The sequence below is a fragment of the Cyprinus carpio genome, chromosome B15, assembly GCF_018340385.1.
Source record: "Cyprinus carpio isolate SPL01 chromosome B15, ASM1834038v1, whole genome shotgun sequence".
Taxonomy (NCBI): Eukaryota; Metazoa; Chordata; class Actinopteri; order Cypriniformes; family Cyprinidae; genus Cyprinus; species Cyprinus carpio.
This window is the reverse complement of record NC_056611.1, coordinates 26,611,924-26,629,689: the sequence shown is the minus strand read 5'-3', so window position 1 is coordinate 26,629,689 and position 17,766 is coordinate 26,611,924. Positions and strand designations below refer to the sequence as shown.

General features: G+C 35.9%; 1 protein-coding gene across 3 annotated transcripts; it reads right to left on the bottom strand.

Annotated features, from left to right (window-relative positions):
- Nucleotides 1-1,294: 1,294 nt before the first annotated feature.
- Nucleotides 1,295-13,585, bottom strand: LOC109050415 (suppressor protein SRP40). 3 transcript variants are annotated; one of them, XM_042740023.1, is made up of 19 exons: nucleotides 13,463-13,585; nucleotides 12,067-12,170; nucleotides 11,856-11,955; nucleotides 11,270-11,344; nucleotides 10,300-10,369; nucleotides 9,102-9,178; nucleotides 8,812-8,946; nucleotides 8,635-8,733; nucleotides 8,091-8,183; nucleotides 7,771-7,815; nucleotides 7,601-7,667; nucleotides 6,570-6,694; nucleotides 6,254-6,358; nucleotides 5,929-6,030; nucleotides 5,460-5,564; nucleotides 5,228-5,356; nucleotides 4,954-5,124; nucleotides 4,390-4,434; nucleotides 1,295-2,947 (listed from the first exon to the last, which is right to left on the bottom strand). In XM_042740023.1, exons 2-19 carry the CDS (start codon nucleotides 12,072-12,074, stop codon nucleotides 2,648-2,650), a joined length of 1,851 nt encoding a protein of 616 aa, XP_042595957.1. In that variant the 5' UTR covers nucleotides 12,075-12,170; nucleotides 13,463-13,585; the 3' UTR covers nucleotides 1,295-2,647. The 3 variants fall into 3 exon arrangements, with proteins under 3 accessions (XP_042595957.1, XP_042595958.1, XP_042595959.1); XM_042740024.1 differs by having other exon boundaries at nucleotides 8,091-8,185; nucleotides 8,646-8,733; XM_042740025.1 differs by having other exon boundaries at nucleotides 8,091-8,185; nucleotides 8,649-8,733.
- Nucleotides 13,586-17,766: the final 4,181 nt, after the last annotated feature.

Here is a 17,766-nt window from a genome sequence, read left to right as displayed (position 1 = left end):
AATAAATAACTGTAATATAATTGTTGATAATAAGTAGTAGTATATATAGTATACTGTATCTACTAGCACTAATGTTAATGTGAACAATGACAAAAAACCTCAGAGGAAAGTCATTAAAACACTAAATCCTGTTTTAAGATTTAAAATAGGCTTTGACAGAAACAGGATTATCCAACAAAACCAGTTTATGAACCTCTTCCCCCACCTGAGCACAGTTTTGGTATCCAGGAGTGTAAGGTGTGTCTCATCTGGGTGGTTCTGCTTTAGTACAACGCTATTGTGAAAACGCTCAAAATGATGAGCCGTTTTTACCCCAAAGCAGGTGTCCAGGTGTCTCTCTGATCATTCTGGATCTCTGACTCACTACTGGCTGCGGAAAACAGACCAGGTTTCCAAAGTTGATATAGCATTTAAAGGAACAGGTAAATAAAAATTAGCTGAACATTCACTCAACCGCAGGCCATCCAAGATCAGGATGAGTTTGTTTCACAGGTTTGTAGAAATGTAGCATTGCATCAGTGTCTCAGCAATGGATGCTCTGCAGTGAATGGGTGCCGTCAGAATGAGAGTCCAAACAGCTGATAAAAACATCACAATAATCCACAAGTAATCCACAGCACTCCAGTCCATCAGTTAACATCTGGAGAAGACAAAAGCTGTGGTGTGGTGTAGATTATTGTGATGTTTTTATCAGCTGTTTGGACTCTCATTCTGACGGCACCTATTCACTGCAGAGCATCCATTGGTGAGCGTTTTTAACTCCAAACCATTGCATCTACAGTAGCTACAATATGGGTCTTCTATCCATAACATTGATTCCTTCAATCGTTGCTTTGCAATGATTTGTATCGTAAAAAACGCAATACAAATAAACTTGAATTGAATTGAATTGATACCTTCAGTGAAAAACACTGGAACTACTCCTTTAACACTATAAATGCTATAAATCTTTAGCTGTTTCAGTGTCATGTACTCATGTGTTATTAATGTGATAAATATTGAGTGTATAAAATGAATGCACTGTTAGTCTTTGGATAAAAGTGTCTGCCAAATGCTTAAATGTCAGATAAGCCAACTGGAACCTACTGAAATAAGCACACATTCCCCTGATTTGTAAAATCCTCCAGAAAGATCTCGCTGACAGGAAGCAGATGAACGTCTCTAAAAACAGCCCCAGCCCGAGGCGCTTCAGGAAAGTATCTAGGTGTGGTTTCTGTTCACGCCTTTTGCTCCACAAATGCTCTGGTTCTGATTAATCCAGCACATGATGACAGAAAACACTCCTCGGATCATATTCACATGAACTGCATGTGGTTTTATTACAAGCTTTTTAATAGTATCATTCCCAATCAAAATATCCCCCGAATCAAGCAAGATACAGCTACTGGGTTCAAATATAACGTGCTGCATCTGAAAATCTCATAAAAACATAAGTGATAATTGCATTGATTATTCAATAGACAACAATGTGGGTTAAATGCTGCGTTCTGTTCCCTCGATCACAGACAAAAACAAATACACACTGATCATAAGCATTCACGTCTTAACTTCGTAGCACCATAACAAAAAAAGTACTGTGGCCGTACCATGGTACAGTGATTGTATCAGATGGTTAAATCTATTTTCCAGGGTTCCCCAAATGATGAATAAAATGTTTAATACATTTTTTTTTGTAAATAATTTAGATCACAGTGGGGATTGCAGGAAAAAAAAAAGTAATTCTACGCATAATTTCTACATCATTCGTGTAACTTTTTTTTTTTCTCTAAATCATTTTAGTTGGACATTCATACAATGCTTTTTAAATGTAACAATTTGTTTCGGAATGTTCAGAGAACATTCAAAAGTAACATTTCCATAATGTTTGCAAAATGATAAAATGGAATGTTCACTTAATGTTTCAAAAAAGTAAATTTTTAACGTTTTGAAAACAGTCCGAAATAACATTTTTGTAACTTAATGGGAACGCTAGAAACATGCTCTTAGAACATATTTTTATTAGCTGGGTATAGCATATGTTTAAGCTTTTTACCTCTGCTGACTGTATTTAGGCCTTAAGTTGTTCATTTGTGACACTGGACCACAAAACCAGTCATAAGAGTCCATTTGAAATTGACAGTATTTATATATTGGACAAACTATTTGAAAATCTGGAATCTGAGGGAGCAAAAAAATCTAAATACTGAGAAAATCACCTTTAATGTTGTCGAAATGAAGTTCTTAGCAATGCATATTACTAATCCAAAATTAAGTTTTGATATATTTACGGTAGGAAATTTACAAAATATCTTCATGGAACATGATCTTATCTTAATATCCTAATGATTTTTGGCATAAAAGAAAAATGTATAATTTTGACCCATACAATGTATTTTTGGCTATTGCTGCAAATATACCTGTGCTACTTATGACTGCTTTTGTGCTGCAGGGTCACATTTGTGATGTAAGAATCATGTAGGAGTCATACACTTTTGCTGATCACAGAGCTCATTTTCTGCAATACTCCAAAAGCCAGTGGATAAATCCTAATGTGTTTTTGTCCAAGGAAACCGGGTTGGTATGAACACATACAAACATACGTCATCACTGCAGCACTCTAAACCCCCCAAAACATGGCACTGCCATGGTACTATTGTGTAAGTGTTTGTTACGATGTGAAGTGTGAGGTGTATCTGCTGGTCGTGTCTCTGTCTGTCTCCAGCGTGTTTCTCTGAGGATGTCCCATCAGGCTCTCGATGGCAGTCAGAGGCCTGCGGGAGGCGCTGCTGCTCTCTGTGCGGTTCAGGGTTTCAGAAGGCAGGCTGGAGTAAACTAGAGATGAAGAAATCTGAGAGCCACAAGTTCCACAGCTGAAATCTCTCGTGCTGAATGACCCCAAACCCCCAGACTCTCCTTCAGTCTTCAGCGAGGAGTTTTCTCCGCCCTTATCATCTGATTTAGCCTTCTTCTGTAGAAGAATAACAATAGAGGTTCAGTTTAACTACACAACCATGTCATACGGCAAGGATAAGGGAACTTAGTGGTGTAGCCAGAATTTGATTTTTGGGCGGGCCTGGGCAAAAGTGAGCGGGCAGTAGGGTAACTAACGGACGGAGTCCAGTAGCATAGTGGGTCTGTGGGTGGCGGGGGTTGGCTGGTTATGTCGCAATATATTAAATATTTGTTTTTAACCAGGAAGGTTTATCCAATGGATATCACACAAGCAACGTGCACACTTTGCGCAAGAGTTATGTTAGGTGGAGGGTGAACCAACTCCAGGGTAAGGCTAAAAACAGCCAAATATATTAAACATCATAAACCCGTCTTTTTAGGCAACAACCAGAGGGACATTCTAAAGCGCTTAACGTGGCTTCATGTACTAAGACAGTGATATTAACAGACAAACTCAGTAAACATCATACTAATAAAGTATAGGCTACTATCTACAAAAAATCAGATGAGCCCTGAATATGAATGCAACACGTTTAATAACACGTTTAGCATTTCCTCCCAAAGAAAACCGTTATAAGAAAACACTTAACGTGGCTTAGTTAAATGTTGTGTCCCGAACATAGGCTAGTGGAAAAAAAAAAAAAAAAAAATAAAATAAAATTCATAAATAAAGAGAAGAAACGTAGGCTTTCGTGTTAAACAGGTTGTTTTTTCTTTTTAAAAAAGTTGGTGCTTGAAATTAAGCTTTTTTTTATTATTGATGATTGCAGTGTTAATCATTTTAGGCCTATAATTCATTGCATAATAAATCTGTTTTGAAAGACATTTTTAAAAACATTTTTAATGAGGTGTAAGCTAGTCTTTATTATCCTCGCAGCGCGTCAGTTATGCGGTGATGCACGATGAAATTATTGCGGGGAAAATTAATTGTAGGCCTAGTATTAATTTAATAATAAAGGTAACTTAATATTAATAGGCCTAATAATCAGAAGAATGTAACAGGCCTACACTAACTGAAAAAGCCAAATTAGATATAAATAAAATGTAGCTATACAATTATTTGATTCAGAAATGTCATGTTAGTGATTTTTTTTTTTTTTTCAATTCGTTATTTAAATAAATAGGCTTCAGATTAGGAAACAGGTTTAGTTAAATGCAGGCGTCAGTCACAAAATTATATTTACATTCCCGAAACAGCCTGGATAACAATTGGCTAACACTGCTGTCAGTCAAACTCATCAAGAATTATGCAAAAACACATTTTATAATAGTTATAATAATAATTGTGTTAAAACAGATGTAACAATAATTTAATAAATATTATATTTGTATAATAATCTGTGGGGGCCTGGGGCCTGTATAGAGGGAATTTCCTCTATATCTTAGAGAACATAAATGCTGTCATAATGCTTGAGAAATAACACAGATTAAAATAAGCGAGCGTGGATTAGCTCATACATGCTTGTCGTCATGGTTTTCTGATCCTGAAGACTTTCCTGAGTCCTGGGATTAAAACAAAAGCAACAAGACACAATCAGACAGAAGACAAATTAAACTACATCAGATATATGACATTGACAGTGCTGTCCGACAACAATGCAGCATATATAAATTACATATTCTGTATTATATATCATACATACAAAAACCATAAAAATTATTTTGTTACTTGAAATCAAATCTACAATGAAATAAAGTAAAATAAAATATTACAAAACTAATAATCTAAAAAATGAATAAACTAATAAAAATGACGAAAAAACTAAATTGCAATTTTTTTTTAACTATTTAAAATGAAAATACCAAAATAAAAACTAAATTCAACATTAATAAAAACTATAAAAGCATCTTAATTATACTATAACAATGGTGGTAAAATCGCTTATTTTTGAATTATTGACTTTATAAAGTGAGTTGCAACATTTTCTTTGCATCTTTTTCACTAACCACCAGCACTGCAGGTTAACCAGGTGTTAAACCAGTACTGCAGGTTTAAACCAGTCTTAACTGATGATTAACCACCTTTTTACTCTTCTTGTCTTTCTTCTTCTTTTTCTTCTTGTCTTTCTTCTTTTTCTTGTCCTTCTTGTCTTTTTCACTTTTCTTCTTCTTCTTCTTCTTCTTCTTGTCATCATCGCTGTCTGAAGAGGAGGATGAGGAGCTGCTGTCGGATGATGAAGAGGAGCTGGACTCCTGAGAATGGAGGTCAAGAGGTCAGATACATTCAGGGTTCATGTATTTCTCATGTACTCAGCGTGAATATTAAATAAAGAGAGATTTTACTTTTAGATTTTACCTTTTTCTTATGCTTCTTCTTCTTCTTCTTCTTCTTCTTCTTCTTTTTCTTCTTCTTCTTCTTGTCATCATCGCTGTCTGAAGAGGAGGATGAGGAGCTGCTGTCAGATGATGAAGAGGAGCTGGACTCCTGAGAATGGAGGTCAAGAGGTCAGATACATTCAGGGTTCATGTATTTCTCATGTACTCAGCGTGAATATTAAATAAAGAGAGATTTTACTTTTAGATTTTACCTTTTTCTTATGCTTCTTCTTCTTCTTCTTTTTCTTCTTCTTCTTCTCATCATCGCTGTCAGAAGAAGATGAGGAGCTACTTGATGACGAAGATGAAGAAGAATCCTTTAAGAAACGAGAGCAGAGCAGTAATTCAGTCAGTGTTTGTCACATGCATCTGTAAATCTAAATAAACCCATATGGAAATATATATATGACATCTATAAGGTGATATATAATTTTTACATTCATACATTCTCTATTTAAAATCACATATTTAAAAACAACATACATAAAAGCCCTTACAGTAAAATCTGCATATTTGCATATGTTAATAATATCTATTATATATATATATATATATAAAAAAATGAATTTCCACCTTCTAATATGTTTCATATACATTTCTACCTCACATGACATTACACTTCATATATGGAAATGTAAGATATGTACATGTATTACATTTAAGTATTGAAATCAGTCTGACCTTTACTTTCTTCTTCTTCTTCTTCTTCTTTTTCTTTTTGTCATCATCGCTGTCTGAGGAGGATGAGGAGCTGCTGTCGGATGATGAAGAGGAGCTGGAGTCCTGTTGGGAATAATAGCAGCAATATTTTTATAGGTTTATTTATTTATTTAAGTAATGCATTTTTTTAAATGGTTTTAATTTTAAGTTATTACAATAACCGTTCTCGGATTTCTCATATTTAACAATGCCTTTTATTGTCTGAATTGTTCCTTTTACACATGTTAATTATGAACCAGCCCACCAATAACATATGCAGCTGTTTATGATGAAGCTTAGATCTTACCTTATCTTTCTTCTTTTTCTTTTTCTTGGTTTTCTTCTTTTTCTTCTTCTTGTCATCCTCACTGTCTGAAGAACTGTCCGATGAAGAGGACGAACTGCATTCCTTCTGAGAGACAGAGACGTCAGACCATAAAAATCATGTTTTGCCAAGTTCTGATTAATAAAGCTAATATGTTATTAGTGAGAGAGTAGATTAGTGCACACAGAGTAGAATCACTTTTACTAGCGCGGTTCACGGGAAAGTGTGTTTCTACACACATAACTGGATGATTAATGAAGCAGTTTTTTGTTTATGTTTCTGGGTTAATGACACAAACCTTCTTCTTTTTCTTTACTTTCTTCTTTTTGTCTTTCTGCTTGTCGTCTGCTCCCTCGCCCTCATCATCAGACATGTGACCGTCGTCCCTGACAGCGGTCATACCTGCAGACTCCGCAGGAAGTGCTGCACAGGACAGGAAGTCGCTTACATGAGTCATGTGACCACCATTAGACATCACTTCAGCATGTTCTGAGTAAAGCAGGCTCCACACACAGTGCTATTTTAAAAATATTAATTCGTTTTTATAGATATATTTTTTCAGTTTTATTTTAGTTAATGTTTTTTTAATTGTGTTGTGTTTTTATATAAGTACTTGTTTTTTAAGATTTATTTCTAAATCATTTTTATTTTCTATTTATGTTTAGTTTTAGTAATATGTGTATATACAGTAGTTTGCATGATTTTTATTTTTATTTTAGTTTTAGTTTTAGTTATTTTAGCACATCAAGTTAAACTAAATTAAAATGAGAAATGTTTTTCTTGGGAACTAGCTTTAATAAAATAAGTGTGTTCTATTTTATTTAATTTTATTTCACTTAATGTCCCTTTAATATCCCTGAAGTGATATTTTTAAGTATATTTTAAATTATTTTATTTAAAGTAATTTTTTATGGTTTTAGGTTTAACCCTGCATAAACATTTACAGAGCAGCACATTTCCATGACTCATAACTAGACAATTATTAATAAAATAAAATATACTGTAATAAAATTATATTATATTACTAAAGAATGTTACATGTGACTTTTGCGACAAGACTAACTTTTCCAGAGATAAACTAAACTAAACTAAAATAAAAAAGTAAAATAAAATACATATTATATTACTTAAGAAGTTTCCATGAGACTTTAAAGATATTATTAATTTTTATGACTTTTCCAGACCACAAAAACACAGCTTTCAAAAATTCATTACTATGTCAGTCCTGGTAAAAGTTATATAAATGTTGCTTTCTCCACCCAGAATTAGGATTAAAGAATCTAAACAGGGTTAAACTAGACTCAAATCTGCACAAATAAATGAACAGACCAAAGCGTTCACCAGATGAAGATGCGTCTTCTGTGAGCTTTCCATCCTCCTGTTTGAGCTCAAGCTCCTGACAGACAGAAGAGGAGCAGCGTGAGTTAAACAGACACTCACTCACAGGAGCTCAAACCCACAGCCAGCGGAGACTTCAGCTCACTTCTCCTGCTTCTTACCTTCTCGTCTTTCTCTGCAGCCGATGCGGAGTCACCTCCTGAATCCTGCAAGTCACGATGAGCTCAGTTAGTGAATTTGATTTGAACATTTTGAACTCAAGCTAGTTTCCACAGTCGTTAAAAAGAGTGAGTCAGGTGTTAGTGTCGGACAACATCAGACACACTGACAGATGAACGTCTCTGAAACATTAACATGAACTCAAAATCAGTCCTGTTTATTTGGGAGTTCAATACCAGTTACGTCGTCTCATGTTGACTCTAAAAAACACATGAGATCTGATGATTTCTAAAACTTTTCATGCTTTTAAGCTGCATTGTACCTTCTTTTCCTTTTTCTTCTTTTTGTCTTTCTTCTTTTTTCTCTTCTTCTTCTCATCATCACTGGAGCTGTCGGAGGAAGAACTGCTTGATTCCTGACAGAAGAGAGAGATGTTTAACTTGATTTAAACAATATGGAAACTTGTTTAGTAGTGTATCTCACAATTCAGAGAAAAACTATAAGATATAAGATATAAACTTGCAATCATGAAAAGAAATACCATTATAGTTTGAATGTTTTATTTTATATTTTCCATTTTCATTTTAGTTTAAGTTTTAGAAATATGTCTAATTAGTTTTTTATTTCTATTATTTTAGTATGTCAAGTCTAACTTCATGAAAATGAGAAATGTCACTTTGACAGCTAGCTGAAATAAAATAAGTTTAAGTTTGAGAATTGTGAGATAAAAACAAACTGAGATCATAATTACCTTTTTTAAATGTATTATTCCATGGCAGAAAAATAAAGAATTACGGAATGTAAACTTAATTTAAAAGATAGATAGATAGATAGAAACAACCAATCACACCAATGCACTGCTGTACCTTCTTCTTCTTCTTCTTCTTCTTCTTCTTCGGCTTCTTTTTCTTCTTTTTCTTCTTGTGATCATCCTCACTGTCAGAGGAGGAAGATGAGCTGGAATCCTAAGAGATACAGAAGATGCAGAGATTCCAGACAGATACTGAGAAATTAAAACACTTTTATACCTCTGCACTTCATACCTTCTTCTTCATCTTCTTTTTCTTCTTCTTCTTCTTTTTCTTATCCTTCTTCTGCTTCATTTTATTTTTCTTCTTCTTTTTCTTCTTCTTCTTCTTCTTTTCATTCTCACTGTCTGAACTGATTGCAGCTGCATCCTGGGAAAAATTAAGCAAAATTAATCAATATATGAACTAAAAAGCAAGCAAACAAAAACTGAGGCAATCAACAAAATGTGAGACATTATCCTGAAAATTAAAAAAGTATGGTCATTTAAATAATACAGCAGAGAGTCTTAAAGAGGAGAAATTACTTTGTCTTTCTTCTTTTTCTTCTCTTCGTCTCCTTTAGTTTCTCCTGCAGGAGTTAATTCAGTGTTTCCCTCCAGACCTGAAAAACATCAGACTTAAGGCCCGTTCACACCAAGGACGATAACTATAAAGATAACGATAAAGTTATAGTTCTAAAAATCGTTTTCAGTATTAATGAACAGCAGAGTCCACACCACAACTGTAACGATAAAGACAAAGAAAAACGATATCGTTGGAATCACTTTCAAAACGATTTTTTTCCAGCTGATGAACGATAAAATTTTTTTACAACCAATCAGAATCCATCCTGCTGTAACGCGCTCGAGAATTTAAAGCGGCAGAAGAGCGTGCGCTTAGAATAAACAGAAGATATCGTTCGCTGGTGTGGACGCTAATATCGTTATCTTTATAGTTATCTTTATAGTTATCGTTCTTGGTGTGAACAGGCCTTTAACAAGACCACTGGGAAAAAGACAAGATGATGAGCAGAACAAGCTGTTCTTCCACACAATGACAAAACAATACAATGACCAGTGACTAAAATAAAATCCCTAAAAATTCCCACATATCAAAAAAAAAAAAAAAAACAATAAAATCTCGATCCCAATAAAATATAATAAATAAAAATAAAGAATAACAATAAAAATTATACATTTTGATTTAATTGTAAAAAAGTCAAATTAAAATAAATAATTTTCAATTTAAACACTCACATAAAAAAATGAATAAAATCACAATCAATGATTTTGACTCATACAATGTATTGTTGGCTATTGCTACAAATATACCTGTGCTACTTAAGACTGCTTTTGTGGTCCAGGGACACACACACACACACATACATATACGTGTATATATGTATGTGTGTGTGTGTGTGTGTGTGTTTATATATATATTTTAGATAGATAGATAGATAGATAGACATGATTGAATGCCTTACTTTTATTTTACTTTACATCATATAAAATAAAATAATTGTATATATGCATGTGCAACAATCTTAGCCAAACTCTGCATGGAAAGAGCTCATTTCCTCATGCATCACATATTTCAGGCTTTTAGTTGTCTGTCCAAATAAAGTGAATGTTTGTCTATCTTAGGCCTAAAACTCACAGGTCTTTCATAGAGTAAAATTACCACCGGAGTGACACACCCACACACACACACACAATGAAACACCTGTCCTGTGATCCATCTAACCTGTTTCTGTGAGAATGCCCGGCTCTGCAGTCTCGCTGATTTTCATTTTCTTCTTTTTCTTCTTTTCATCCTGTTGAGGAGAATGCGTGAGTGAGTAAATCTGGGAGCGTGACCCAGATAAGTCAAGAAGAAGATGTAAATGTTGTTGTTTTGTGGTAAACACACATTTCATAATTAGGACAGCAGCCATGAGACACACTCTACAAATCCTGTTTTACACAAGTGAGCCGTGACTGTTGCTCAGCACGCCGTGACTCAGACAACTTTCCTTCCTCTGCAGCAAAACAGCGGTAAATAAACACGGCCTTTATTTCAAGCTCAGCAGAAAGACAAAACTGTCTTCATTTTACACACGCGGTTACAAACCCACATAACTTTCTTTCTTTGGTTGAATGCAAAAACAAGATGTTCATTAGAATGAGCTGTTCTTCCACTCAACATGAGTATACAATGATTAGTAGCAGTCCAGCTCAAAATAAAACACAAATTAAATAAAATAGAAAATAGTATAAATTATAAAAATAAAACACTATCCAGTCTAGAAACTGTTTAAACACTTGTTTCTGTTTTTACTTTAATGTTACTTTCAAAAAACAATCAAGGCAAAGTTGAAGTTCCCTCTATAACCACAGGTGATGTAGTGTGTGTGTGTGTGTGTGTTTATGAATGTTAAAAGCTGATTTGGTGTACTCTGTCGCTCTGATTGGCTGTGTTGTAGAGCACAGGTGCATTCTAGGTTATGTTTAACATCAGAGAGTACAAATCTCTACACTAAAACACCGCAGATTGTGACACTTTCAACTCCTCAGTACGTGTGAGAGATACAAATTGCCCAAGCACTTTAAGCCCTAGATTTCCACTTACCACAGTAAATCACAGGACAGCAAAACCATACTGTAACATGTGCACTAGCTGCCACACTGCAAAGATAATTAAACATGAAACCAGTTAAACTTATTAATCTGCTCACCTCACTGCTGTCACTGTCTGAGGATGAAGAGGAAGATGATGATGATGATGATGATGAGGAAGATGAGCTGGACTTCTGTGTGAGGAAGTGACAGAGTTATTGACACCTGCAAGAACTTGTTTTTGACAGTTGTCGTACTTTTCTGTGGGTGTGCGTGTTTGTTCTACCCTCCAGCTCTTTCCCTTAATTGTGAAAGAAGGGAATTCTTCTCTTTGAATGTTGAAAAAAAAAAAAAAACTTGTGCAATCATGCATTCTGAAAACCTCAGAAAATGGTCTAATAACCATGATTTTCTTCTCTGTTTTGCACTCAAGTGCATGTATTATTCTGGGATTAATAAACTCTAGCATGCAATAAAACATTCCTTATCTATTTCAAATATCAGTTACATTTTTGCTTTATTTCGAAGTGATATACAAAACAGGAACAAAAGCAAGTTGTCTATATCTACACAGTTCCTGCTCTGAAATTAATATGCAGTAAAAGGTTAATTCATGTGCTCATTAAGCTCTAATTAAGCAGGTGGAATGAGTGGGATGCTGCAGAGTTCGCTACTGGGCCCTGTCTTGTTTCGTAATCTAAGTACCTTGCTTCTTTTCTTCTTCAGCTTTTTCTTCTTTTTCGTCTTTTTCATCATCTTCACTGTCAGAGGAAGATGCAGAGCTGTCACATGACCAGGGGTCATTCTTGAGAGGAAGAATTGCGCATTAATATACTTTCACAGTGGATGTAAAGGGAAAAGCAAATGTACGTCATTGTGATCCATCGGAGTACAACGCTTTATTAAACTTTCCCACCTTTCCATCCCTCACACCTGGAGCTTTTGGATGGATGTCACACACTATCACGGAACAGGCCACGCCCCCTTCCTCCAGTTCATTCCTGCTCTCGGAGTCTGCAGCTGCACATATACGGTTTAAAAAATATTATATTTAAATCTTCAAATATCATCCATTATATATGAATTCTCATTAAACAGCTGTCCTTGAACTTCTAACTTCTATGACCTTGAATGTGCTTCTATCTATCTATCTATCTATCTATCTATCTATCTATCTATCTATCTATCTATCTATATAATTCAAGTCAAAAGTTTGCATACACCATAATTATTTTACCAAAATAAAAGGGATCATACAAAATGCATGTTATTGTTTATTTAGTGCTGACCTGAATAAGATATTTCACATAAAAATGTTTACATTTAGGAGAAAAAGGGAAACTAGTTGAATTTATAAAAATGACCTCAATCAAAAGTTTACATTCTTAATACTGTGCTGTATGTCCACAGCTGTGTTTTTGTTTAGTGATGGTTGTTCATGAGTCCCTTGTTTGTCCTGAACAGTTAAACTGCCTGCGGTTCTTCAGATAATCCTTCAGGTTCCACAAATTCTTAGCTTTTTTTTTGCATTTGAACCCTTTCCAACAATGACTGTATGATTTTGTGATCCATCTTTTCACACTAAAGACTAATGAGGGACTCATGCAACTATTACAGAAGGTGCAAATGCTCACTGATGCTCCAGAAGGAAAAACCATGCATTAACTTTTTAAGTTTAAAGATTTAAATTAACTTATTTTGTCATGTAACTGTCTTCTGTGTTCCTCTGAAGGGCAGTAGTAGTACTAAACACAACATATGATCAGCCAAAAATCATCTAGTATCATTTAGAGGTTAATCTTGCAGATATAAATTTTCTTCTTTCTTCTAATTCAAATTTTGTAAAAACATCACAATAAAGATGAAAAGCTTTGTGCCTTAAAACAACAAGCAAAAAGGTTTACATCACTCTGCATTTAAAGAATATTTAGTCAGCACATTATAAATAGGCTACTTGTAAATATAGGTCATGCATTACTTAACATTTACAACATTTGGAAATATACACAATAGTAAAATCTTGCATTATAAATGCTATTTTAACTGTGTGCCAACGCAGAAATTTATATATTCTAAAAACTAATTTATATAGGCTATATAGCTTCTGAAAACTCAAGTTAAACTCTCTCAGGTACTATATAACATCAATGTAGGTCATAGCTTGAATAGTTGAAAAAGTTTAATAAACAGTTCAAACTGCATCAAATAATATTGTTATATAATATATAACATTGCAGATGCTCAATTCCTCTTTCCTTTAGTTTCATTGTGTCATTACTTTGATCTGACAGATGTTTACACGGTTAAATTACCTGAAAGCTGCCTGGACTCCATTTGCTCGTCGGGTGAGTCTGCTCTTGGCTCAGCTGACCGCAGACAGGTGTTTTTATACCTGCGGGGAGGGGCTTAACCGCCACTTCCGCGTTTCCTGCTCATGAATATTAATTCAACCCTGAAGTTCGCTTAGCGACTCTAACTTCAAACTGTTGAATAACACAGTTTTATTAAAATTAATAAACCTACGAGCCCGGAGACCGCAAGAAAGCTATAGCACCACGTTAGATCTATTACATATTTATGAAGTAAGCCTTTACAGAAACTTGCACACGGGCAAGATTTGCATTCTTTATTTTTTTGGAGGCATTTGTCATTCGTTTTTAATACACTAAACCATTTCAATAGCACTTAATCTTAACTGTAACAGTAGGTGATGATGTTTCTCACGCCCTTTGTAAACACTGAGAGGGTGTGTGTTTGTTTTCTCCTCTTATAGTCTCTCTTCTGTCTGCAAACAGGCTGATTTGACAGTGATTGTAAGCTGTTTTTCGTGTAAACACGACTCTAACACATTCTTACATGCGTAAAATATGTCTAGTTTTGCAAATATGAATCCTACAAAAATTAACCATTGTTTTATAGTAAAAGTGTAGTAATCATGTTTTTTGGCGTATTGATTACCATTTGTATAACCAGTTGTACTAGCAAAACCATGGTTAATTTGTGGTTACCATGGTTTAACTATAGTAAGCATGTTTTTATTTATTTGTGGTAAAACCATGGTTAATTTTTGTAAGGGTATGGCCAAAGATTAAGCATGAATGATTCGCGATCTGATTGGAAAGCTTCGAAACAGTGAATTTTTTTGCGATGCAATGGTTTAACCAATTCTGAGTTTTCGAAAAAGAAATGATTTGCAATATGCGCTTCGAAGTCTTAAATCAAAAGATTCACCAACCCGTTCCAAAGCCCCGATCTGAATCAAATGATGCATAATGCGTCTCCAAAGAAGTCCCGATTCAATTAAATGATTCACGGCCCTGCACCTAAGTCCCGATCTAAATGATTTGCGATATGCTCTCAAAAGTCAGTGTAAATCAGAGGATTTGTGGTGCACAAATTTCTGCGCTAAATCAAATGATTCGCGAACCCGCTCTGAAGTCTCGTTCTGAATCAAATGACTCGTGAACCAGCTCCGCTCCGAACCCGCTCCGCTCCGAAGTCTCGATCTGAATCAAATGACTCGCGAACCCGCTCCGAAGTCCTGATCTGAATCAAATGACTCGCGAACCCGCTCCGAAGTCTCGATCTGAATTAAATGACTCGCGAATCCGCTCCGAAGTCCCGATCTGAATCAAATGACTGGCGAACCCGCTCCGAAGTCTCGATCTGAATCAAATGACTCGCGAACCCGCCCCGCTCCGAAGTCTCGATCTGAATCAAATGACTCGCGAACCCGCTCCGCTCCGAAGTCTCGATCTGAATCAAATGACTCGCGAACCCGCTCCGAGCTCGATCTGAATCAGATGACTCGCGAACCCGCTCCGAAGTCTCGATCTGAATCAAACGACTCGCGAACCCGCTCCGCTCCGAAGTCTCGATCTGAATCAAATGACTCGCGAACCCGCTACGAAGTCTCGATCTGAATCAAATGACTCGCGAACCCGCTCCGCTCCGAAGTCTCGATCTGAATCAAATGACTCGCGAACCCGCTCCGAAGTCTCGATCTGAATCAAATGACTCGCGAACCCGCTCCGAGCTCGATCTGAATCAAATGACTCGCGAACCCGCTCCGAAGTCTTGATCTGAATCAAATGATTCGCGAACCCGCTCCGCTCCGAAGTCTCGATCTGAATCAAATGACTCGCGAACCCGCTCCGAAGTCTCGATCTGAATCAAATGACTCGCGAACCCGCTCCGAGCTCGATCTGAATCAAATGACTCTGCGAACCCGCTCCGAAGTCTTGCTCTGAATCAAATGACTCGCGAACCCGCTCCGCTCCGAAGTCTCGATCTGAATCAAATGACTCGCGAACCCGCTCCGCTCCGAAGTCTCGATCTGAATCAAATGACTCGCGAACCCGCCCCCCGCTCCGAAGTCTCGATCTGAATCAAATGACTCGCGAACCCGCTCCGCTCCGAAGTCTCGATCTGAATCAAATGACTCGCGAAACCCGCTCCGAGCTCGATCTGAATCAGATGACTCGCGAACCCGCTCCGAAGTCTCGATCTGAATCAAACGACTCGCGAACCCGCTCCGCTCCGAAGTCTCGATCTGAATCAAATGACTCGCGAACCCGCTACGAAGAGTCTCGATCTGAATCAATGACTCGCGAACCCGCTCCGCTCCGAAGTCTCGATCTGAATCAAATGACTCGCGAACCCGCTCCGAAGTCCCGATCTGAATCAAATGACTCGCGAACCCGCTCCGAGCTCGATCTGAATCAAATGACTCGCGAACCCGCTCCGAAGTCTTGATCTGAATCAAATGATTCGCGAACCCGCTCCGCTCCGAAGTCTCGATCTGAATCAAATGACTCGCGAACCCCGCTCCGAAGTCTCGATCTGAATCAAATGACTCGCGAACCCGCTCCGAGCTCGATCTGAATCAAATGACTCGCGAACCCGCTCCGAAGTCTTGCTCTGAATCAAATGACTCGCGAACCCGCTCCGCTCCGAAGTCTCGATCTGAATCAAATGACTCGCGAACCCGCTCCGCTCCGAAGTCTCGATCTGAATCACATGACTCGCGAACCCGCTCCGAAGTCTCGATCTGAATCAAATGATTCACGAACATATTTTTGGAGGGCCTGAGGTTGAGAGTTTTTGTGTGTGTGTGTGTGTGTGTGTGTGTGTGTGTGTGTGTGCAAATTTTCATTTTTAGGTGAACTATTTAGTTTTAGTTTTAGCTAAAAGCAGTAGGCCCTATGTCAAAAAGAATGCATTATGCTATTACTCCTCTTTTTTTTTTTTTAAACTAAAGTCATATGACTGTCATGCAGGGTTGAATTCTGTCAATATCTGCCAATTCTGTCTGATATTACTTGGATTCTGGTGCTAAAATCATTATGGATCATATTATGCAGCATCAAATATAGTTTCTGCTTACATGTAAATAACAAAACCTAACATAATGCATGATGATGGTTACCGCCAGTGTAAAGCTGCTGATTCATGGTGACTCAGAAATCATCAGGCTCTGTGTCATGATGCCATGTTTTTCCATGATGTTGCAAAGCATCTTGTGCAACTGAAACCCTTATGCTGGGTTATTACAGTTTAAATGCAATTGAAATGCTCATTTAAATTTGTGTATAAATGTGTGGCTGGCTGATGCATTACCTTTGTGATTTCAGGATCTGGTCAAGTCTCACATGAAAAGGAAAATTATATTTACATAATTAGTAATACATGCTTTGCATGATATTATTGTTCAGTGTTTAAAATACACAATAAAACACTAACTTACTGTGCTGATTAGACAGTATGTATTATATGCAACAGTAAGGCTGTACTCAGAATAGCAAAGTACCATAGTATTTCTGCAATATATAGTATACTGTGGACAGTTTGTACGCTGACAAAATGTACTGCATGCAATTAAAGCACACTGTGCAAAATACTGTATCCCACAATGCACTGCACCCCTATTTCCAGTGTGTTGAATGAATCTCAACCTCAATGGTTGGTCATTATTTATGTAAATAAAAACAGTTGTTTTGCATTTGAATTAAATTTTGTACAAAATGATAACATTTTCATTGTCCCACCCAAATTTTTATTTCATTTGTCAAGTCAAATTCTATTCTTATTTGTATAAGCTATAAAAAAATTATATAATTAATAGTAATAATAATAATATTTTATAATAATATAATTGTTGTTACTATATTTTATTTAGCATATTTTAGCTTAAATAACAACAACAACGATTATAACTAACTAATTAATTAATAACGATTATTATTTTATTCTGTATTATTATTTTTATTTGGCATATTTTAGCTCATAGTAATAATAATAATAGTGTATTATTTAGAGCTGAATAAAATGCATTTTAAATTATTTAATTTTATTATTAATTTTTAATTAGCATATTTCTTTTTTTTTTTACTTAAAAAAGTATATTAATACTACTACTACTACTAATAGTAATTATTGTTTTTATGTCATTGTATTATTTCTTAACTTTAAATAAGTAGTCTGAAATGGCATGAAAAGCTAATCATTTTGCAGTGTGGTTTCAGTATTTTATATACTGTATGTAAGAGGTCACCTGGTTTTCTGTGTGTGCTGTAATACTGCATATTGTGCTAGGTATTCGTACTGTATACTGTAT

Excerpts from the sequence above, each read along its gene's own strand:
- LOC109050415 (XM_042740023.1), bottom strand. Across the intron at positions 4,435-4,953 it reads AAGACAAGAAGAGTAAAAAG|GACTCAGGAAAGTCTTCAGG; the intron begins GTGGTTAATCAT and ends TTTTAATCCCAG. Across the intron at positions 2,948-4,389 it reads AAAACCATGACGACAAGCAT|AAGAAGGCTAAATCAGATGA; the intron begins GTATGAGCTAAT and ends ATTCTTCTACAG.